The sequence below is a fragment of the Elephantulus edwardii genome, unplaced genomic scaffold, assembly GCF_000299155.1.
Source record: "Elephantulus edwardii isolate Elephantulus edwardi_28Jun2011 unplaced genomic scaffold, EleEdw1.0 scaffold00164, whole genome shotgun sequence".
In the NCBI taxonomy this organism is placed as follows: domain Eukaryota; kingdom Metazoa; phylum Chordata; class Mammalia; order Macroscelidea; family Macroscelididae; genus Elephantulus; species Elephantulus edwardii.
The window spans coordinates 7,017,854-7,040,959 of record NW_006399914.1 but is presented as its reverse complement, the minus strand read 5'-3'; the positions used below and the strand labels follow the sequence as shown (position 1 = coordinate 7,040,959).

Here is a 23,106-nt window from a genome sequence, read left to right as displayed (position 1 = left end):
AATATAATAAATAATATAAATATATAGTGAATATTTAGGAAATATTTCATAAACTGGAATAGCATACAGAAAAAAGCAATTACCAATCATTTACTTATGAATTTTGAATCTTCCCATCTGACAAGAGATACCAAAAATAACCTACCAAATCATACAAAGAAATACCCAAGCCTACAACAGCACTTATATATAGTCTTCACAGACACAGTTCAAAGCTCTGGCAACTTGATGCGGAGATGTTGAGTGAAAGAGCTCAGCAATGTCGCCCTGGCCATCTAGAGCGCAGCACGCTGTTCTTTTGACAGTTTGCTGCAGAACAAATTCAGAACACTAGTTTTTCTTTCTACCTTCTCCATAAAAGCAAAACTTCTCTTCAGATTTCTATTGGTTGGTGAAAACAGGATCAGTGCTTAATGTGGTAGGATGTTATCTGAAATGTTGGCAAGTCACGCTTGCTCCACTAGAGAAAGAGCTGCAGTTTTCTTCCATGAAGACTCTTGGCCTTGAAGGCTGAATGGAAGGAAGGCCACTATCAGTCAGAATGGACTTAGTGGGAGTGGCAATGTAGGGCTGTTGTGAAAGTGAATGGGCATAGCTCAAACTTTTAAAATATGAGGAAAACTGGTACCTCCAAATACTTCACAATGTCCAGGAATTGTATTTTGGAGATAACAAATAGTTTGATTAGTGCCTAGATTTCTTTTCTCTTTTTCTTTGATGGTGTGCCACTTCTCAGAGTAGTTACTACGGCAGACCATGATGGTAGGAGGAAGCGTGAACATGGCTTCAAGGTGGCAATGTCACTTCATTAGATATTACTGTGGATGGCTGACATGGAAGTCTCAAAATGTGGTCCCGGAACCAGAAGTGCCAACATCTCCTGAGAATTTGTTGAAATGCACAGTTTATAGCTTGGGTGAAAATGTAACAGAGTGTATGAGAGGTTTTCCCCCACAATTTATACAAATTTTATTTCTTGACATTTGTTGCACTCTCCTTATTTATATCAGCACTTTTCTCCTATCGTCCCTGGCTTTCTCACATCCATTTATCCTTCTTTCTTGTCCCTTTCTGTTCTCTGAGCTTTGATTTTGGGTAGTAAATGTTGCCCTTTGAGTCTTTTTGTGATTGAGTGTGTTGAGGAGCACTTACTCCTGGGGTGTTACTGTTCATTCTCTAGGTCTATTTATTGTTTGGCTGAATGCTGATTCCTGAGGCTAAATTCTGTTCTAAATCTGAAGGATCACAGTATCAGGGGGTCCACTAGTCTCTAGCAGACCAGTAAGTCTAGACTTTTCCATGTTTTTGAATTTTGTTCTCATTTTTCTTCCTCTCTCTCCATCCATGACTTCCTGTTGAGATCCTAACCAGAGCAGTTGCTGCTGGTTTGCAGGTACCATCTAGTTCTTCTGGTCTCTGGATGGTGGAAGCTGTGTTTAGGTGGTCCTTAACTAATCCATTAATGACTAATTAATTAGTCATTTAACTAATACTTGCCTTAGGTTTCTGATTATTCTCCACTCTTTGTCCCTGAAGAAGAGATGTCATTAGTTGCATCTTAGGTGGCCATGCACAAACAAATGCATATTCTTGGGGCCCACTTGATACCATGCTCTGAGGTGGACTCAGTGAGTCTGCGTTCTAACAAGCTCTCTAGGCGGTTCTAACACACACTCAAATATGGGAACCACTGCTGTTATCACTAAGCCATGATTACTCTTTGGTTTTACATTTTCTGGTCTATTGAGCTCTGCTTAATCAGATTTAAGAGAATTTGATATGATCTTAATTTGTTCTCGCTGAAAGAGTCAATACTTTAGTCACCTATTAAGTAGCTATCAAAGTCTCAAAAAAAATATCCTAGAACCGATGGCATTTGCCTGCGGAGTTTGCAACATGTCTCCTGCCTTTCCCCAGCAAGTCGCCTTATACTCACTGCTGCTGGGTCAGCTCTAAGTCATGATGACCCTATAGACAGAGCAGAACTGCCTCATACAGTTTCCAAGACTGCTAATCTTGATGGCAGCACTTGATAGTTTCCAACCTCCAACCTTTCAGTTAATAGTTCAACATTTAGCCCACTGCGCCCCCAGGGACTCTTGCTTTCTATCAGCAGATAGGTGAGCTAATATGCAGGTTATTTATGCAAAAGGAGATGCACCAGCTACTCAAGGTCTATCTACAGCAGTGATTCTTACCATAGCTGGACACCTTTTAAGACTCTCAATGTCCAGGCTGCACCCCTAGACATTCAGCTTAAAATCTCGGCGTCTCTGGTGGTGGGAGCCAGGCAGCAGGAGCAGCTGAAGCTCCCCAGTGATCCATCAAGCAGTGAGGTTGACAGAGGAGGAAGGTCTAGACAGAAGAAAGGAGAGGAGATACAGGACTCTGGTACAGGAGACCCTTCCCTTGGGGTTAAGGGAAGCAGCTAAGCACGACTGGAGTGTTTTCGTCTCATCACTTTACTCTTGAGTCTTGATCAGATACTCCCCTTGCCATCGAATTACTCCAAATCACAATAACCTCACAGGACAGAGTTCAACTACCCCACTGAGTTTCCAATGCAGTGACCTCTATGAAAGCAGCCTGACACATCTTTCATGGAGCAACTTGTGGGTTGGAACCACCGACCTTTCAGTTAGTAGCTGAACGCCCTAACCACTGTACCCCCTTGTGCTGGTAAGTTTTAAACTAGCTTTGGGGTAAAGAATTGGAGAAAGGATCAGAGTACTGGAGCAGAAATGTATCTTCAGGACTTCACCAGAAAGATTGGTAAGGAATTTAAGTCAAGCCCTCCGGTATGATCCTTGATTCAGTAAGGGGTAGCTTCAGGTCACTCTGCTGTGTTCATTAGGAAAGTGACCATGGCAGCCTGATCTGGTCAGATGCTGGCTGAGCCTGGGGATGGGGAGGCAGCCGCACAGCCCTCCCCCAGCTCACCAGCTCCCTTCTCAGCCTGTCCTCCCAGGCTTTTCTCTCGTATGAGTCTTTGTGTTCTCTTTAATTGCTTCAGAGCCGCTCAATTTTGTTGTTAAAGGCTGATCCCCGAGCTAATAGGACATGTTTGTCCCAATCTCCTTCCCTGGCTGACTCTTCAAGTTCCTTCCAGAACACCCCGTACCTCTTGAAAAGACCCCATTGGACTTCAGAAAGCTTTTTCTTTTTCTTTGAATAGTTTGCAAGATTTCCCCCCTCTCTTGTAAAGTTTGAGGACTATAACCATTCCAGCTGTGCAGAAATTATAGTCCAACTTCTCAGGGTCTTTCTGACCTAGGGTGGTCCTGAAATGGTGTCTGCAGGGCTTCAAAAGGAGACGTCGGGCATGAGTGCTCCAGGGGGTCTTCTGAGCAGCTGGAGAGGGCAGCTGTTTGCAGCATGAGCAGGCCAGCCTGGGCCAGGCAGGGTTTCCATGGCCTATAATACCAGCTCCTGAGCATGGACCATCTGGTTATGCCTAATTGAGTCCACATAACTCTCCCACACAGGTACATGGCAACACTATGGCTGAGCGATAGCCTAGACTCATGAGCCGAGACTCCACACACGTTGTGGGAACTCTGGTGGCATAGTCTATAGAATGTTGTGCTGCTAACCCATAGGGCATGTCTCTCTGGTGGTTCAAATCCCTCTGAGGGAGAAAGATGAGTAAAGATGAGCCTATGTGATTTAGAGCTTCACAAACCCAATTGAGGGTCAGCTTATGAGATTATTCCAAATTGACAGTAATGAGAGAGAAAGGTCTTATTGTACGAGACTATATGTTATGTGTATCAGTATGTACCATAAATACAAGAAAGGGAGTTTTGGTAGCATCCATAAGGGTAGATCCAGAAAGTTAACATTCTAATTAGGGTGATACTAACATATCTGCTAGCAACACATGCTAATTTGGGTTACATTTGTGCATGGTTTGATCGTATGTTCATTTACAGGGGATTTTTAAAAGTTGATTCTTTCAATATACCTTTATTGAGAGTTTACAATCTGTTTAGCACTGTTGTTGTTGACTGCCATTGAGTCGAGCGCAACTCGTATTGACTCTATGAACAAAAGGCCTGAAGGCTTTCTATGACTATCAACATTTCTCAAAGTTCATAGAGTTTCCAGAGGCATGTTGTTTAGGAACAACATCTACTTACTTCAACTCCCATTTAGCACTGGATGATCCCAATTTATAGTAGTCATTAATGGTTCCCTAGGGAGCTCTGGTGGCCTAGTGGCAAGAAGTTGTGCCACAATCCGGAAGCACATGGTTTAAATCCACCAGCTGCTCCTTGGGAGAAAGATGGGTAATCTCCTCTCATGCAATCAACTGCCTCTGAGAACCCACCAGAGGATCAGATGGTTCCGACTCAACAGTACACAAGAACAATAACCTGTTATTATGGATGGAATTTTACTTATCATCTTGAACACTGCCTTCTTCCTTCTCCATCAATAACCTGCCTTCAGCATTGTCTATTTCCATGATCAAAAATATGGTGTCATTTCCTCTACTGTATTAAACAATATCTTCTGATCTTTCACCTTTCTCTAGCCATTGTTTCATTTCTCCTCTTCCTTTATAGCGAACACCTCAGAAGAGCTGTCTACATTTTCTTCCTCTGACCTTCATCCCCTCATTCTCTACCCCCTTTGGGGTTTTTCTCTCACTACTCCACTGAAGAGACTCTTGTCAAGATCACCCTTCATAACCCTGTTGCTGAGGGCAATGCTCATTCACTTGGCCGGAAGTAGTGTGTGATGTTGGATGTGGACACGTCTCACCTCCTGACAGGCATTCTCCAGCTTGCTTCCAGCCCACTACAGTCATCTGGCTTCCCCTTCTCTGGCTGTTCTTTCTCAGGCTTCTTTGCTAGCTTCTGACCACTTTACACTGATCCAGACTTCCTTACTCAACATTCTGCTCAGATGCCTCATGGATATATCAAGTCTCAGACACATTAGGTGGAGACCTGATTTTCTACGTCATCCAAATCTGCCCCACCAATCTCAGGTTATGATCCCATCCTCCAGGTGTTCAAAGAATAGACTGTGGAATCAAGCTGTTTCTCTTACACTCAACATCCAATCTGTCATTAAGTCCTATTGGCTTGGTATTCAAAATATACCTAGAACTTTGCCTCATCACCTAATCTCTACCACTCTCACCTGGACAAGTCACTATTACCTGATACCTGGATTATTGCACCAATTTTCCAACTGGTCCCTCTGCCTCTGAAACATAGGTGAGTCAAATATGTTACTCTTCTCTTCAGAATTCTTTCATGGTTTCCCATCTCATGTAGGGTAAAAGCCAAATTGTTACCATGTCCTGCAAAAGACAACATGATATCGCACACTGCTTCCTCTCTGGTCTCATCTCCATTATTCTTCCACTCAGCCACGTTGCTATCCTTTATATTCCAGACAGCATCCTATCTCAGGGCCGTTGCACTTGCTGCTCTACCTGCAGTCTTCCTCCAAATCTATACATGGTTCATTCACTTCCTTCAAGTCTTTATCAAATGTCATCTTCTCAGTAAGATCTTCCTCAGTCACCTATTTAAGACTATACCCTTATCTCAGAGCTACTGGCCCTTTTCAATCCCTTTCCTATTTCAGTTTTCTGTGTAGCAAATATCTGTATGATAAGTATGACCAGCGGTGCTTGTTTCCTCAAAACTCTCCTAGTTTTAACGCTGAAGATTCCAAGAATCCTCTAAATGCTAGGCAATCTGGGGCATTTGGTCATCCTACTTATGTGTTATATATTTACTATTGTTGTTGTTATGTGCTGTCCCGTCACCTGCGACTCATAGAGACCCTATGTACAACAGCCCTAAATCCTGTTGTATCCTGTGCCAGTCTTATTGTCTCTGGTACACCTGCCTCTGTTACCCTACTCATTTAATCAATCCATCTCATTGAGGGTCTTCCTCTCTTGCACAGTCCCTCCATTCTTCCAGTCATGACATCCCTCTCCAAGGACTGGTCCCACCTTGCAACATGTCCAAAGTATGTCAGACAAAGCTTTAGAATCCTTGCCTCCAAGGAGCAGCTTGGTTAAACCCTCTCCAGATGAACCTGTTTGTTCTCTTAGCAGTTCATGGTATATTCAACACCATAGCTCAAAGGCATCAATTTTCCTTTTGTCATCCCTAGTTATTGTCCGGCTCCCTGATGCATAGCAGGTGATTGTAAAAACCATCCTGTATCAGTCACACCTTAGTCTCAGATTGACATCATTGCTCTTCAGTACTTTGGAGAGGTCCCTGACAGCAGATTTCCCAACACAATACATCTTTTAATTCCTGGTTGCTGGTGTCAAGAGTGTTGATTGCGGAGCCAAGCTAACCAAAGCTGTTAACAATCTCAATCTCTTCACCATCTATCATGGATCTGCCAATCTGCCCAGTGGTGAGAATCTTTGTTTTCTTTTTTTTTTTTTTTAAATCTTTGTTTTCTTGATACTGAGCTTCTATCCATATTGAAGGCTGCAGCATACTAACAATATACTGTTCCCTTAAGGTAGGGATTTTGGCTAATTTGTTCATTGCTATGTTCTCAGAGCCTAGAACAATATCTGGCATATATTAGTAGTTAATGAATAAATTTTGTTGTTGTTATGTACCACTGAGGCAGAACCAACTCATAGCTGACCCTCCAGAGGGTAGCTGGTGGCCTCGAACTACATGCCTTTAGGGTAGCAGTGCAGCTTCTTGCCACTAGGCCACCAGAGCTCCCTCCATAGTAACAGGTTAACTATATGGGTATGAATCATGGAGGTTAGAGTTCTCTGCTAGTTACTTCTGTATTCTCAGAAAAATAGGAAATAAAGTCTTTACCTGAGACTAAGCAGGGATGAACTAGAAAACATATGAAGAAAGAGGAGTCAGGGTATAACTGTCATCAAGAAGAGTGTGAGAGTGCCAGGCAGATACAGTAGAATTGCCAGTTACACTCAAGGCCCACTGGAGTTGAGATAGAGGTGGCTTATCTGTGTGTGCACAGGTGAGTGTGTGTACATGAGTGTGTCAACACAGGCAGGGGTATGTATGTATGTCTTTTCTCCATTTAGTTACTTGGAGTGCAAGCTCAAAGTGGAGTGTCAGCCAAGATTTAACAAAGTTAGGTTTTTCCACATCCTTGAAAGTGAGTGTTTTAATGATTAGCAGTAAAATCTTCAGAATTTCCATTAAGAAAACTTGGAATTGAACAGAAAAGTTGGTAGAACAACCCCCCTACTCTTTCTCTCTAGGAAACTTGCCTTTGGAGAGACCAGATGAATTATTTTAGGAGGTCTCATCCTCTGAATTTCTCTTACTGGTTCATTTTGTTTCTCTCTTTATTCCTTGCATTTCTTGCAAGCTGAAAAAGAAAGCCTTTGCAGCTAGGTTAGATCAGCTAAACGTTTTTATGGTTCTAAGTGTGTCTTATTTCATTGTACCAGGAGACAAGTCCCAGATTGTCTCCTTTGGTTAGAAAAGTTACAGTCAGATTTCTCTATTATAGACTTTCCTCCCCCCCTTCTTGAAATGACCCGTATTTTAGTTGAGTGAGGACATTAGAGGGTCTAAGGGCAGTGAAAAAGCTCAAATTGATGGAGCATAATAATGAGGCACAGAAATGGTTTGCATAAGCCAAGTGTTCTTAATATCTGGTACCATCATTCCATTCATTGTTTTTACTGCATCCCAGCACAGAAGTTCTGCTGATGAAGTGTGAGTTGTGCTGCCAACCCCAAGTATTGGCTGTTTGGTGGTTTGCTTCCTGGAAGAAAGATGAACAATCTCCTTCCAAGTGATTAACAGATTATGAAAACTCGCTGGAGAGGTAGTTGTCAGTGAGTCAGTTCACCTTTTTGGCAAGGTGATGTTTTTAGTATTCTAGCACCTTGCTATGAAAGATTGCTCCTTGGAGAGACACATCATGCTTGGTTGGTGAAAGAGCAGAAGAGCCTCAACCAGGTGGACTGACACAGTGACTGCAGCAATGGGTTCAAATATGTCCATGATTGTGAGGATGGCACAGAATAGGGCTGCGTTCAGATCTCTGTTTACAGGGTCGTGATGAGTCATAGTTGCCTTGAGGGCACCTAAAAACAGCAACAGCACACATTGCATTTGTACCTGACCATAGATGTGTGAGTCGTTTGAACTCAGAACTAGAGAGTTCCTTTCTTTTACCATCGAAAAATGTTTGCTTCTTGGCTACTTTCTACTTTTAGTAGAAATTAGGCTTACTATCTTTTGAGATGCCTTTTGACATTGATCACATTAAAAGAGACTTAATGACAGCAGTGACCAAACAACTTGCACAACCCACTGGTGCTTCTGAGTTTGGAGATCCATCTGGTCTCTCCCCAGTGTTGAGACATTCTCAGTGTCCCAGTCAGGATAATAACACTTTGCATTCTGGTGTCACAGGTCTGCCCACACAGCCAAAATGAGCTGTCCACTGCGCCCTAGTTCTTCACCAACCTTTCCCCCTTTCCCCATTTACTCTTATGATATTAATTCCACCTTCTTTTGATTGATCACCTTATTTTTTTAAATACTGTTTCCTGTGGTCAGCGATATCTTTCTTGTTTCTGAGTACATTACACTTGAGCTTTGTCAATTTTCTCCCTGGTCCACACTGAGCCTCTCGCGCCCCCTAGTGGACACTAACTTTAAGAGTCTTACTGACTGAGAAACAGTTACCGCCAAATCTCGATTCTTCACCCAAAAGTGTGTAGAGTAGAACATGTCAGGTATGTTATTGATAGAGTTTTCAAGCTGTGACCTTTCAGAAGCAGATTTTCATTTCTTCTGGGTGGTGGCGAGGATTTGAACTACCAACTTCCCAGTTTTTAAGCAGTTGAACCACCTAACGTTTTTGAAAACAAACACCCAAACCACCAAACTCACTGCCATTCAGTGGATTCCACCTCAACAATTCTCCACCACGTTTCCGAGGAGGTAAACATTGGCAGAGTCTGCTCCTCCTTCTCCAGCAAAGCTGCAACCTTTCTGTTTGCACTACAACACACCACCACAGTCAAACCAAGAAAAAGAAAAGAAAAAGCTTCTCTGTCTGGTTGTTCTCTAAGTACCCACTATTCTCAGATAATGAGTTTCTGAACAGAGATTACACAGATTACTGACTTCCTGCTTTAATTATAGAATAAGGTGGGGAAAGGGAAAAAGCTAGTTTTCAAATCTATTAATAAGAATTTCAATCTCTCCTATGGCATAACTTTTTCAATAAGACAAAATTTTGAGCCATTCTTCAGTCGAATTAGTTCTCTGGAATACAAATAGGAGCCTCTGGAATTTTGGTTTTGTTGCTGAGGGGAAAATGTATCCAAAATTTAAGATCATTTGAAAGATTTTGCCAGGAGTCAAATCAAGAAAACATTGTCTTAATAGATACTGTTTTGATTTGAAAGTAGGAATATATTTTTCTGCAATAAAGATTATGTAAATAGTTTATTTATGTAATGATTCTGTTTCTATTTACTGGTCATTATGTCAAAGTCTTATTTTTAATGTTGAATAGGTCTATGGTCTAGCTCGCAGGGAGTTGCACTGCTAATCCAAAAATGTCTTCTCTCTGGAGTTGAAATTTACCAGTGGCACTGCTGGAGATAGGTGGGCAGTCTTCTGCCTGGTGATTTACCGCCTCAGAAACCCAGTAGAGGGTCGGCTCTGAGTCAGTTCTGACTTAAAGGCTATGAGTTTTGAGTTTTTATGGATTACATCATGCTGTGAGAATCTGGTTAATCCTCGGCCCACACTCTAACCCGCTCAGCCAGAGCAAAGCTCTTTTTGTCCGCTGTGTCCAATGAGAGGCTATTTTGTCAGACATCAACCAACCAGCTTCATGAAGTCAAAGCTAGCCTTTTAGAAGCCAAGTGCCCACTTACATATAGCAAAGTATTAATTTTTGGAGGCAAGTGCCCACTTTGAGAGGGGGAGCTAAGTGTAATTGCAGCCCCTCTCACCTCATTTGAGCATCAGGGTCATACAGAAGCACTCCCCATCTGAGCGCGTGAACCCGGGGAATCTCTCCAGCTTCCTTCATCTTTGTCACAAGGAGCTCTGGCGGCATAACCAGCAAGGTGGTAGTTGGACCTTACCTAGTAGCTACATAGAAAAAAGAGCTGGCAGTCTGCCCCCATCAAGAGGACAGCCTAGAAAACGCTACAGAGCAGTTCTTCTCTGTCACAGGGAGTTGCTGTAGCTAAGAATTAACGTGAAAACACCCAGCAGCAGCAGCAGCAGCAGCATCTTCCTATAAGCAGTCATCACGCGGCCTCAGCCAGGCGGCTGTTGAGGCCCAAGTTTTCTGTCTCTTCAGGTCCTCGAGTATGTTCCACATCATGAAGCACGATCACTACGTCTCCAGATTCGGCAGCAAACTCGGGCTGCAGTGCATCGGCATGCACGAAAACGGCATCATATTTAACAACAATACAGACCTCTGGAAAGTGATTCGCCCCTTCTTCATGAAAGGTATGCAGGTGCCTCGCTGCATTCTGTTCTTTTGTCTTCGAATGTAGTTTTTCAAAGTATATTTTAAATTCTGCTGCTTCACTGTTCTGAAATGAGAATAGCTAACATTCGTTTTGCATGTGCTCTGTTATAAAGAAGTCCTGGTGGCAAAGTGGCTAATAAAAAGCACAACTACTATCCAAAGTGTTCTTGGTTCAAAGCCACCAGGCACTCTGTGGGGAAAAGATGAGTCCATCTACTACTATAAAGAGTTGTAACCTTGGAAACCATACAGGACTGTTCTGATCTATCTATAGGGTTGCTATTGGTCAGATTTGATTTGATGACTATGGATTTGGGGGTTTACTCTCTTGAGAACATTGTTCTAAGCACTTAATAATTTTTATCCCACAGCTGCCCCACAATGCCATAAATACTCTTATTACCTACATTTTACAGGTCATGAAACCAAAGTATAAAGAAATTGAGTCATTTGCCCAAGGCCCCAACCTTATAACCCAAGGATACAATCCCCAAGCCTAGCTTCTTAACCACCACAAAGTCTGTTCTTCCTGTTGGTGCACAAAGCACCTTCCCAGGCAGGAGGAAGAGACAGATGAGACCAGTTGCTCTGCTTAGGGGTCATTTCAATGAAGACTTTTTTTATGCCAATCACATGTTTGATTTAAATGTGGCTCAACAATGTGCCTGCTTAATTGTTGCCTGGCCGTTCAGAGGTTTTAGCACGAAGAAAATGAGAGAATTTTAGAACTGGATAAGACTACCTGTGCCATCCAGTCCTGCCTATGAGTTTTACAGTTGAGGAAATTAAGTCACAGAGAGGTTGTGGTTTATACCCAAGAAGCACAACATGCAAGGGGAAATGCAGAGACCTTTCCCAAGCTTCCCTCTCCAGGAATTTCCCCTTTTACTATGGCATGGTAGAAATTAAGCTGTTAGAGGAGAGCTGCACGGGCTAACTTAAGGAAGTTCCTGGAAAGCTGGTCAAGGAATCAAGGGTTAGGTGAATCTTAGGTCTAACCATGCACCATTGGTAGTCTGTTCTCCAGCCAACCTCGCTAGTGAACTTAGATGCATCCTGTGTGGTTGCTAAGACAGAATTTATGCCCATTCCAGGAGTCTGACCACTGCTTGTCCCTCTGTGGAATTCTCCATCACTAAGACCCAGTGATCATTTAAAAAAAATTAATTAAAAAAACCTCTTTAAAATGAGAGCGAGGGGGTTTTACCTAATTTTAAAAGTGACAGGTACATGTAGAAAATTGGAAGAATATAACAAAAAAGCATAAGAAGGAATGTAAGTTCTCTGACCCCGTTATTGTACTAGAAATGGTGATTACGTTTCAAGTATAAAGAGCTGACATGACGTGATTGTGCCTGGGCCTGATGGGCATTGCCGTCTGCTGTGTGTGCCTTTCAGCTTTGTCCGGCCCTGGCCTGGTGCAGATGGTGGCAATTTGTGTCGAATCCATCAAAACTCATCTGGACAAGCTGGAGGAGGTGACCAACGCAGCCGGCTACGTGGACGTGCTGACCTTCATGCGGCGCATCATGCTGGACACCTCCAACACGCTGTTTCTGAGGATCCCGCTGGACGGTACTGAATTCATCCTCAGGGTGTGACATCCTGTCCTCTATCAAAGAAACAACTGAGAAGGCTTACAGATAGCCACACACAGGCGGTTTTTACATGGACCTTGTTCAAACACTTTTTGCAAATCACCCCTAAAGTTGCGCTTTGTCTTATCTAGTGACCCTCTATTGTTCCATTGTGAAGGGTAAATTTCCAAAAATGTTATTGTCTCTTCTGATTGCTCTAGGAAAGTTTCCAGAATAGAAACCAAACACAGGTAATCCGTTCATTTGCTCATTAGTGTACCCTGCCACCCATCATATTGACACACTTAACCATTTCCAGCTATTATTTGGGGGATGAAGACTGTTTGATGCACACATAAATACACATTCTTTCATCAGGTATGAGAAGTTTAGGTCTATCGATGTCATGGTCATAACAATAATGCTAGAAATAGTCATGATATTAAAAAGCAACACCCATTGCTTTTAAAATGATTCTGACCCCCAGTGACCATTCTGACCCCTTCAGATTCCCAAGAGTATGACCTTAGGTACCTTTTCAAACTGGAACAAAATTCACTCCTGTGGCTCAATTTTCAACCAAACAATAGACAGGCCTATGAGGGGACCTATAACACCAGACAGGCACTCACTTCTTAGAATAAACCACCATAGAGAATAAATAAAATAAAAAAATTAAAAAAAGCAGATTTTGCCTGAAGATAAAAGCCCTAAAGGCAGGAAGCAGTAGGGTAAAAGGATCAAATAAAATTATAATTACAGGGGCATGATATTGTAGTTGTTGTTGTGTACCATCGAGTCTGAACTGACCCATCGCTGACCCTCCAGTGGGTTTTCAGAGGCAGCTAATGCACCAGAGAAGATTGTCCATCCTTCTCCCTCAGAGTAGCCAGCGGATTCAAACAGTAGGTGTTGTCATTCATGTTGTAAAGCAAGGTGCGTATGAATGGTTGAATGAAAACCAATAATATCCTTTGTAAACTTTCACTTAAATCACAATTTTAAAAAAAGAGTTCAGGAAATCTCATCTGATTGCCATTTGGAAAAGAGGTCACATTCACTCCAAGAATTTGCAATCACACTCTCTCACCTAATCTCCATTCAGAAAGGGATCCCATTCCCACCTCACCTGGTGTACATTTCTCCTCTAATTGCTGTTATTGTTAGTTGCTGTTCAGATGATTCCCACTCACAGAGACCCCATATATAACAGAACAGAACAAAACAAAACACTGCCTAGTTCTGGAGAAGGATCTCACTCGGAAAGAGAGGAAGCCCCTCAGTCAGCTGAATTGACGTAGTAGCTAGCTACAGCAGTGCACTCAAACATAGCAACCACTGTGAGGATGGAAACAACTAGGCTGTGTCTCTGTCTGCTGTGCATGGATTCTTTACAAGTCAGAACCAACTTGGCGGTACCTAGCCACAAAAGGCTGTGAATCAAACTCAAAGTGAAGTGGCTGACAGAGATGTTAACTCAACTTCTACTATTACATCATCTGAAGGCATTCATATAGCTAACACCTTTACTGAAGTGAAGACATGTGACACTTAGAACTCTAGGATGTAGGAGAATCGGAGGGAAAGCTCTGCTCGGATCACCAGTACCTGTGTCCGTATTTTGTGTAATCACAAAACTCTTTTTTTTCTTTCCCTTCCAGAAAATGCAGTTGTGGTTAAAATCCAGGGGTATTTTAATGCATGGCAAGCTCTCCTCCTCAAACCAGACATCTTCTTTAAGATTTCTTGGCTCTACAAAAAGTATGAAAAATCTGTGTAAGTAACACAAATATGGAAAATTTGTGAGTGGGATTGCATTGTTCTTTTCTTCATCGTGTCTGTGTTGCTGTTGGTGCCTCTGGTGAGAGTTCTGCTCTCCAGAGTCTATAAGGGGTCTGCTGGGTAAGTTGCTAGTTTAACAGTTCTTCCAGCAATTTGGTTGCACTTGGTCAAGCCAAAATTGTGAAAGACGCTTGTGGCTGAGACAGCTTCTCCACAAGAGGCCCAGTGTAGTCTCCCAGCCCCATTCCTGGAAGTAGGAAACTGGTTATATATTGAGTTGAAGGGAAGAGGTTGGCTGACTTTGTCAAATTTCTCTTTCAAAGAGTGGGGGTAGGGAAGACCTTGCGCAACAATGAAAAATCCTTTTAAAGAGAAAAGCAAACTGGTGAGAGGGGTGGGGAGGAAAATGTGCAACAATGAATGGATGGAAATCCAAGTTTTCTGTAAACTTTTATTAAAATAATTTTTTAAAAAAATACCCTTCTATGTAAATGAGGGCAAATGAAAGCATGCTATCAAATTACAGTTGTGTTACTTTTGAAGAAATTTAATATAATTCAACTCATAGGAATTTATAGTTTAATGGAATTTTTTTGTAATGAACTAAGAGGTTTGTGTTCTGTGTCATTGTCTTTGGTTATACATGGTATGCATATCTTTAGAATCTTGAAGCTGTCATTAATTAGTTTTTATTTGAAGGTCACAGTCTTGATTTGGCTACCAACATGAATAAATTTCATCTAACTCTAAATCCTTACCGTAAAATGTATATAAGCTTAAGAAAATTTTTACAATAACAAAATATACATTTAGTAATTCATGAGCCCTAAGGACCTGGGCAACTAATTGGAAGAGATTCATATTTGCTCCTATTCCCAAGAAAGGTGATCCAACAGAATGTGGAAAGTATCAAACAGTGTCACTAATAGGCGCATGCAAGAAAAATATTCCTGGAGATCATTCAAGAAAGGTGAAAATAGTACATTGAAATAGAATTTCCAGAAGTTCAGACTGGGTTTAGAAGAGACTGTGGCACCAAGGATTATCATTGCTGATGTCAGGTGGATCCTGGCTGAAAGCAGAGAATCCCAGAAGAATGTGTATTTATGCTTTATTGACTATGCAAAGACATTTGACTATGTGGATCACAACAAATTATAAAGAACATTGAGAAGAACAGAAATCCCAGAACAAGAGCCTGTTATCTGAACAGAGCAAGGGAACACCACACTAACTACTACAGTTTAAAATCAGAAAAGGTGTGGGCCAAGGTTGTATCCTCTCTCTACACCTCCTCAATCTGTATGCTGAGCAAATTGTTAGAAAACCTGGGTTCTATGAAGAAGAATATGGCATCAGGGTTGGAGGAAGACTCATCAACAACCTGGGTTGTGCAGATGACACAACTTTGCTTGCTGAAAATGAGGAAACTTGAAGCACTTGTTGCAGAAGATCAAAGACTATAGTTTTCAATATGGATTACTTCTCAACATCAAGAAAACAAAATTCTCACTGTTGAACCAATAGATAACATCATGATAGAGGGAGAAAAGATTGAAACTGTCAACTAATTCACCTTACTCGGATCATAATAAACACACCTGGTAGCAGCAGTCAGGGGATCAGGAGGCGGATCGCACTGGTAAAGTCTGAAGTCAGGGAGCTTTCTCCAAATTATTGAGGAGCAATGATATCAGTTTGAAGAGTAAGGTATGCCTGATTCAGGCTGTTGATTTTTCAGTCACTTGCTACACATCTGAGAGCTGGATAATGAATAAGGATGATAGAAGAAGAATTGATGCAGAAGTTGAGTTGTGGTGTTAGAGAAGAGTGCTGAATACCCCATGGACTGTGAAAAGAACAGATATGTCTTGGAAAAAGTGCAGCCAGAGTGCTCGTTGGAGGGATAGATGGCAAAGCTTCACCTCGGACACTCTGGGTATGATGTTAGGAGGGGCTATTCTTCAGAGAGGAACATCATGCTTGGAAAGGTAGAGTGTTGGCAAAAGAGAGAAAGACCTTAAACAGATGATTGACACAATGACTGCTAAAACGGGCTCACATATGTCAGAGATGATGAAGATGGTACAGGATAGGACAGAGTTAATTAAGGTCTGCTGTTCATAGGGTCACTATGACAAATGAGTTGACTCAATAGCACCTAACAAAAACAAAGACTTTAAGAGGATCCCTGGTGGTAAAGTGGGTTACATACTGTGCTGCAACCGGAAGTCTGATGGTTCAAATATGCCAGCTGCTCTGTGAAAGAAAGATGGGCAGTGCGCTTCCGATAAGACTTAGAGTCTTGAAACTTTATGGAAGGTCACTTGGAATCAGATTGGACTTGGTGGCTATGGTCTGAGGTTTTTTTGGGATGTGTGGGATGTTATATGTTGAGCTGTTAGGGGGAAAAAATGAAAAAATCAGCAGTTAAAATCCACAGCCATTCTAGGGAAGAGGTAGACAGTCTCCTCTCAAAGATTTAGAACTTTGGAAACTCGATGGAGGGTTGCCATGAAGTAAAACTGACTCAAGAGAAGTGAGTTTATCTATTGGGTTGTTTTTTGTTTTTAAATACTTTACATAAAACAGATTCTTTTATATAAACAAGAAGTAAATGAATCTGCTTTGCTAGATATCTAAACTGAGTACAAACAAATTATAATCTAATCTTTTTTTTTCTCCCCCTCAGCAAGGACTTGAAAGATGCCTTAGAAATTCTAATTGAAGAAAAGAGACAGCGGATATCTGAGGCAGACAAACTGGAAGATAGCATAGATTTTGCCACTCAGTTGATTTTGGCTGAGGTACTTACCCTACACTGATCATAACTCTCACACAACAAATGTGCATAATCTATCGACTGTCATATCAGCATAATCTGTGTGTGTGTGTGTGTATAGAGAGAGAGAGTCCCTCTTGTAATTGTTTCATATTTGTAGGGGGGTTACAGAGAGGGAGGGAGGCAATAAAGAATTCAAAGACTCTAAACACATAGATAATTGGTTAAGCTGTCCCTTTTGAACTGAATGTTGTACCTAAAATGTTGACAGTCAATTTCTGTGATTTAATTGTGTTGCTATTGTTGATTCCTGAGGGTCACTTCCTCTTCTTTTGTGAAGCATCTATTTGCTTTTTCAATTTGTATCTCCTCTTTCCTATTGTTCAGAAACGTGGTGACCTGACCAGGGAGAACGTGAACCAGTGCATACTGGAAATGCTGATCGCGGCACCTGACACCATGTCTGTCTCTGTGTTCTTCATGCTGTTTCTCATTGCAAAGCACCCACAGGTTGAAGAGGCTTTAATGAAGGATATTCAGACTGTTCTTGGTAATGATTTATGAATTAAGTAATACTTGCCTGGCAGAAAGAACTGTTCCATAAGGTTTCCAAGATTAGAAGTTCTGTGGTAGTTAACTGCAAAATCGGCCATTTGGAAGCCGTAGAGAACACAGTTCTACTCTGAAAAACACGGGGTCACCATGACTTAGAATTGACACAATGGTAACTAGTTGATTGCTTGATTTACAAAAGTGTGGGTTTATGTGAACCTTTGTTCCTATCTTATCAGGTGAAAAGAGTTTTTGTGGGTCCTCTCTAGAAAATGACTGTCATTTATAACAGTATTTCTGGGTTTCAAATAGTGGCCTATTTGTAAATGAACTTCGAAGTGGTAGCAGAAGAAGGATGAGAAGGTGATGGCAAAGAGAAGGGAATGATCAGTTTTTCTCTTCCCTCCAAATCCAGTACTGCTGAGTTTTCCCCCTCTGTTGTTATTGTTGTTGTTATGTGCCGTCGGGTCACCTGCGACTCATAGTCACTGTATGTATGACAGCCCTAAACACTGTTCTATCCTGTGCCAATCTTATTGTCTTCAACACACCTACTCTCATTACCCCAGTTACCTCATTGAGGGTCTTCCTCTCCTGCGCTGTCCCTTCACCCTCCCAAGCATGATGTTCCTCTCCAAGGATTGATTCTACCTTGTAACATGTCCAAAGTATGTCAGACAAAGCTTCAGAATCCTTGCCTCCAAGGAGCAGCCTGGCTTCACCCTCTCCAGGACGTATTTTATTTTCCTTTTAGCAGTCCATGGTATATTTAATACTCTTCTCTAGCACCACATCTCAAAGGTAAAAATTCTTCTTCTTTCATTCCTAGTCATTGTCCAATTTTCTGAGGCATAGCAAGTAATTGCAAAGGCCATGGCCTGTATCAGGTGCACCTTAATCTCCAGACTGACATCATTGCTCTTCAGTACTTTGGCAAGGTCTCTGACAGCAGACTTTCCCAATGCAATTCATCTTTTAATTTCCTGGCTGCTGGTACCAGGAATGTTGATTATAGAACCAAGCAAACTGAAGCTGTTAACAATCTCAATCATCTCCTTACTATCTATCATGATGCTGAGAATCTTTGTTTTCTTAATGTTGAGCTTCAATCCATATTGAAGGCTGCTATCCTTGACCTTATGCAAGTGCTTCAGGTCCTCCTCAATTTCAGAAAGCAGGGTTGTGTCATCTGCATAATGCAGATTGTTGATGATTGTACCTCTCCCCTCTCTTTTTCACCCCCAAGGGAGGTCCTGGATCTCCATGGACCACTTCCTCAATAGCACCTCTTAGTTACTGTGTCTTCTGTCCACTGCACCCTAACACCATCTTCCTCCCATAGAAACATTTCCACATTTCTACAAAATCAGAATGGCTTACTATGATATAATGGAACTCCTTATTTTGAATTTCACTCAGATGATAACTTTAAGGAACACATTTCCTACATACGTAAAGAGATATCAGTAATGATATAAACTTTTCTTCCTTAACCTTACACAGTCCCTTCTGAAATAAATTATTTGGTTGTGAAAAAGATATCATCTTCTTAAATTCAATTGAGTGCTACTTGAAATAGTTGTCAGTAAGAGGAAATTTCATAAAAGGGTTAATTATGTGAGAGAAAGGGCCTATAGAGAATGAGGTAGGTGGGAAATAGCCTTGCAGTAGAGACTGAGGGATGGGGAACATAGTCATATGTACATTCTAAATTCCAGAATACCTTATCCAATGCCTTCCTTCTGGTTCTGTGCTACTGCCGTTACTCCTCTGACGGCAGGGCTCACAAGTGAGAGGGCGAGAGAGAGCTCAACACGCAACCTCATTGGAACCGGTAAAGATGGAAGAGTGAAACCAGAGTTAAAGAAAGGGAAACATTGCCTTTTTATCTTACTTTTTCTTGTGTTTGGGATTATACACAGCAAGATATACTTCAACCATTTCTATATGTGCAATTCAGTGACAATGACTATATCTTTTGAGGTGTGCAAACATTCCCATTCTCTTTTTTGGAATTTCTCCTCCTCCTCAACATAAACTCAGTGTCCTCTAAAATTTCTACCCAATAGTGTGAGTTGTTGTAATCAATTTTATCTCATATATAAAAACAATCTCTTGCTGTTGAGTTAATTTCAGCTCTAGAAACCTACCACTGGGCTTCTCAGATTGGAAATCTTTACAGGACGAGATTGCCCATTTTTCTCTTATGGAGTAGCTGGTGAATTCCAACCACTGATCTTTTAGTTAGTAACACAACATAAAACACAGTATACCAAAGGAGCGTGTTTGATCCCATGTTGTTATTAGATGCCATCAAGTTGACTACAATCCATCCCATAAACAGATATCTTAAAAGAGCATAGTAATAACTTCAAATGCCTTTGACTGTATTTTCTATCATCTTCTCCTGTACTTCCCCATCCCAGATACCAATTTAGACCCTTAGGTGTTCAGAGATCAAGCTTGTAATCAGGCAAGGCTCTTAAAGTTCACTAGCCAATCATGAAGAGCCTCTCTTTGGTCACTGAAAAGCTAGATTACAAACATTCTTTTGTGGCAGCTATAGAAGTTTTAATGACTCTCACATTGTGAAACTAACACCATCTTCTTTGTCCTTTTTACATGTTTCCACAGGTGAAAGAGACATAACAATTGATGATATGCCAAAATTAAAAGTGGTGGAAAATTTCATTTATGAGAGCATGAGATACCAGCCGGTTGTGGACTTGGTCATGCGCAAAGCTCTGGAAGATGATATCATTGACGGCTACCCCGTGAAAAAGGGGACCAATATTATCCTGAATATTGGAAGAATGCATAGACTAGAATTTTTCCCCAAGCCCAATGAATTTACTCTCGAAAACTTTGCAAAGAATGTAAGTGCCCTTCTTTAAAGCTGGGTCTATCTCTCTTGAAAACATTAACTGTTAAATCCACTCTTCATCTATGTTATTTGTACCTATACATTTCATTCTTCACTCTTTCTCCTCTGTCCACCTCCTCACTTAAGAGCTTGGCAGTGAATACCATATTTGTTCTTAAGCTTAGAAAGCTGACTTCCAGAGCTGGGGGCCACACAAATAAGTCAATGTGAAAAACTCAGGTCATTAATCTGGCTCAGAAAAGGCTAATATTCTTAACCTGGCTGGTCATCTGACTTTTCCACCAATATATTGCTGCCACCATATAAATGCAGCAGTAACTCCATCTAAGCAAGGAAAATCCACTTCTGCTTTAGATGGAAATCAAGTGAGACCAAAGGATTTTTGGGTTCCAGTCTGTCTTAATTTATAATGGACCCATGAAAAGTAGTTTAAGTAGGACTATTTTAAATAGGACTCAGGAACTAGGATAAATGGAGGCTCATGGGGTAGTGGGTAGAAAGTTGTGCTGCCAGTCTAGTGGTGGGCCATTTGAATCCACTAGTCGCTCCCCAGAAGAAAGACGGACAATCTCCTCCTATGAGATTTATAGCCTCCAAAAGCCCCCTGAATAGTCATAATAAGTTGGTTCCAACTCTACAGTGAGGAGAGAGAAGAAAAAATGGAAGAAATAAGTGTTTTCTTTTCCTATAACTGATATTCTGTATATTTTTCCTCCATTATATATATTTTTTTTATTTTATTTTTTGTGTATGTGTGTGTGTACCATCAAGTCAGATCTGACTGGTACAGGAGGAGATTGTCCCTCCTTCTCCAGCAGAGAGCATCTATCTGGTGGATTTGAACCACGCACCTCTGGGATTGCAGTGCAGCTTCTTGCCACTAGGCCACCAGAACTCCCTTCCCTTATATATTTTGACCAAAACTTTTTAACCTCCATTTTCTAGATCATTTCTTCCATGCTCTTTTTTTATTTGCATATATTATAGAAATATTTCAATCATTCTAGTTCTTTGATTACTTTTCATTTTATTCAGGCAATACAGATATATAGCCCATCAACTGATAACAGAACTTATTAAGCATTTTTTATCTGCCAAGCACTTTGTAAGTCCAGATATGAGCAAGACAAATCTGATCCATACCCAAAAGGACTTTATCGTGTAGACTAAAAAATTAAATTTTATGCATAATTAAAACCTTTAGATGCTTGGCACTGATGACCCAAGATACCACATTGTTGTCCAAATTTGCTCATTTTATCAGGTTATATGACACAATAATTTTTCTTATCTTTGCAAAACAGTAGAAGGCTCTGTGATCAGTCCATCAAGTTAGCTGAGGAAACTAGCACTCGCTAGAAAACAGTGATTTGCAGTGCTCTGTCTGGCCCAGGGTATTGACATGAAGAACAAAGCTGGGGTTAGTCTGGGGTTATATGGCAATGGGTTAATCAAACTGCATAGAGAAAAGGGTTGATTAGAGTGACAGTTATTCACCTTAGGGAAGGAGTTGTATGATTCAGACCCTGAGACTGTGTCTTCAGTAGGAATCAGAGACAGAATGGCTGTACCTTTTATTGTTAGTATCACTGAGTCACCTGCCACTCATAGTGACCCTATGTACATTGGTTCTGATCCCTGCCCTGTCCTGAGCCAGTCTCACTGTCTCTGCCACACTTGCTCCCATTACCCCAGTTACTGTGTCAATCCATCTTCTATAGGGTCTTCCACTCCTGCACTGTCCCTCTGCCCTTCCATGCATGATGGCCTTCTCCAAGGACTGGTACCTTGGTTAATTCTCTGATCCTTTTTTTAGGTTCCTTATAGATATTTCCAACCATTTGGTTTTGGGCCCCGTGCCTGCGCAGGAAAGTACATTGCCATGGTGATGATGAAATCCATCCTGGTTACATTTCTGAGACGATTCCACGTGAAGACACTGCAAGGAAAGAGTATTGAGAACATGCAGAAAAAGAACGACTTGTCCCTACATCCAGATGAGTCTCACAGCATGCTGGAAATGATTTTTATCCCAAGAAACTCTGACAAGTACCAGTAAAACAGTAAAGGAGAGTGAGTGGTCAGTAACTTTTCTAAAGTGTTTTTCATCATTTCACAGGGAAACCATCTGTCATTACCCAGGTAGTGTCACCCTCACAATGAACTTTCAGTAACCCACAGCATTTTAGAGGCATCCTTCTTAGGGATTGTTTAGCAAACCCAGAACCATTGGTTATCAGATCTTGTCTAAAGCAGAGAACCAAGCTTCAAAAGAAATAACAAAGGCCAAATATTTGCAGGGAAAATGGTAGTGAAGAAACTGCAGCCTGCAGATCCAATTCCACAAAATGTATTGGGGTAAAAACAGATCTTCAAAACATTAGCCCAACTTCCTTTGGCATTTCCGCTGACCTCCCTACGAGTATTTTAATGGGGAACAGAAGCACTCAACTCAGTTAGAATGATCAAGCAAATGTCCGAGTGACCCGGGGTCAAACACACAAACTAATTAGTGGGTAAAAAGGATTTTGGTTTTGGGAAGGCGGGGACTACATTATCACAATCCTTGGAGAAGTGTTGACAAAAACAGCATTTGACTTTCTCCAGTGAGTTATACTAAAGGAATTATCCACATGGAACTTGTCTGGGGTAAATTTTAAATCTGACTGTATCCTTTCCCTTCACCAATTACCACTGTTCCAATAGGTTTGGATTCAGGTAATACAAGCCAATTTAATAATAACCTAAGTAACATATAAATAAGCCCATTTATCTGCTGTAGGAAAGAAAATGCACGGGAGATACATTTTAAATGCAAATTAAAATAATTTTTACATGTTTGCATTATTGGTTACCTCCATTAGTTTGGCAAACCACCAAATAACTTTAAAGAGTGGCATCTCTCAACCCTTGCAACAACTCAAGATGTGGGGAGAAGTCCTCTAGGTTACATAGAATTCTCTAGCCAGTAGTAGGTTCAGACTTCTGAAGAATGCCACCCTCCCCCCTTATCATTCTCTATTAATGTT

At 41.3% G+C, this 23,106-nt stretch overlaps 1 protein-coding gene across 1 annotated transcript in view; it reads left to right on the top strand.

Annotated features, from left to right (window-relative positions):
- LOC102851744 (aromatase-like) overlaps positions 1-22,136 on the top strand; it is a 29,506-nt gene extending 7,370 nt beyond the window's left edge. Inside the window, exons 3-9 of the mRNA XM_006895334.1 lie at positions 10,324-10,478; positions 11,899-12,075; positions 13,739-13,853; positions 16,552-16,666; positions 17,029-17,191; positions 19,828-20,069; positions 21,894-22,136. Of these exons, the coding sequence (XP_006895396.1) occupies positions 10,324-10,478; positions 11,899-12,075; positions 13,739-13,853; positions 16,552-16,666; positions 17,029-17,191; positions 19,828-20,069; positions 21,894-22,136 (1,210 nt within the window). The remainder of the gene's footprint in view (positions 1-10,323; positions 10,479-11,898; positions 12,076-13,738; positions 13,854-16,551; positions 16,667-17,028; positions 17,192-19,827; positions 20,070-21,893) is intronic.
- Positions 22,137-23,106: the final 970 nt, after the last annotated feature.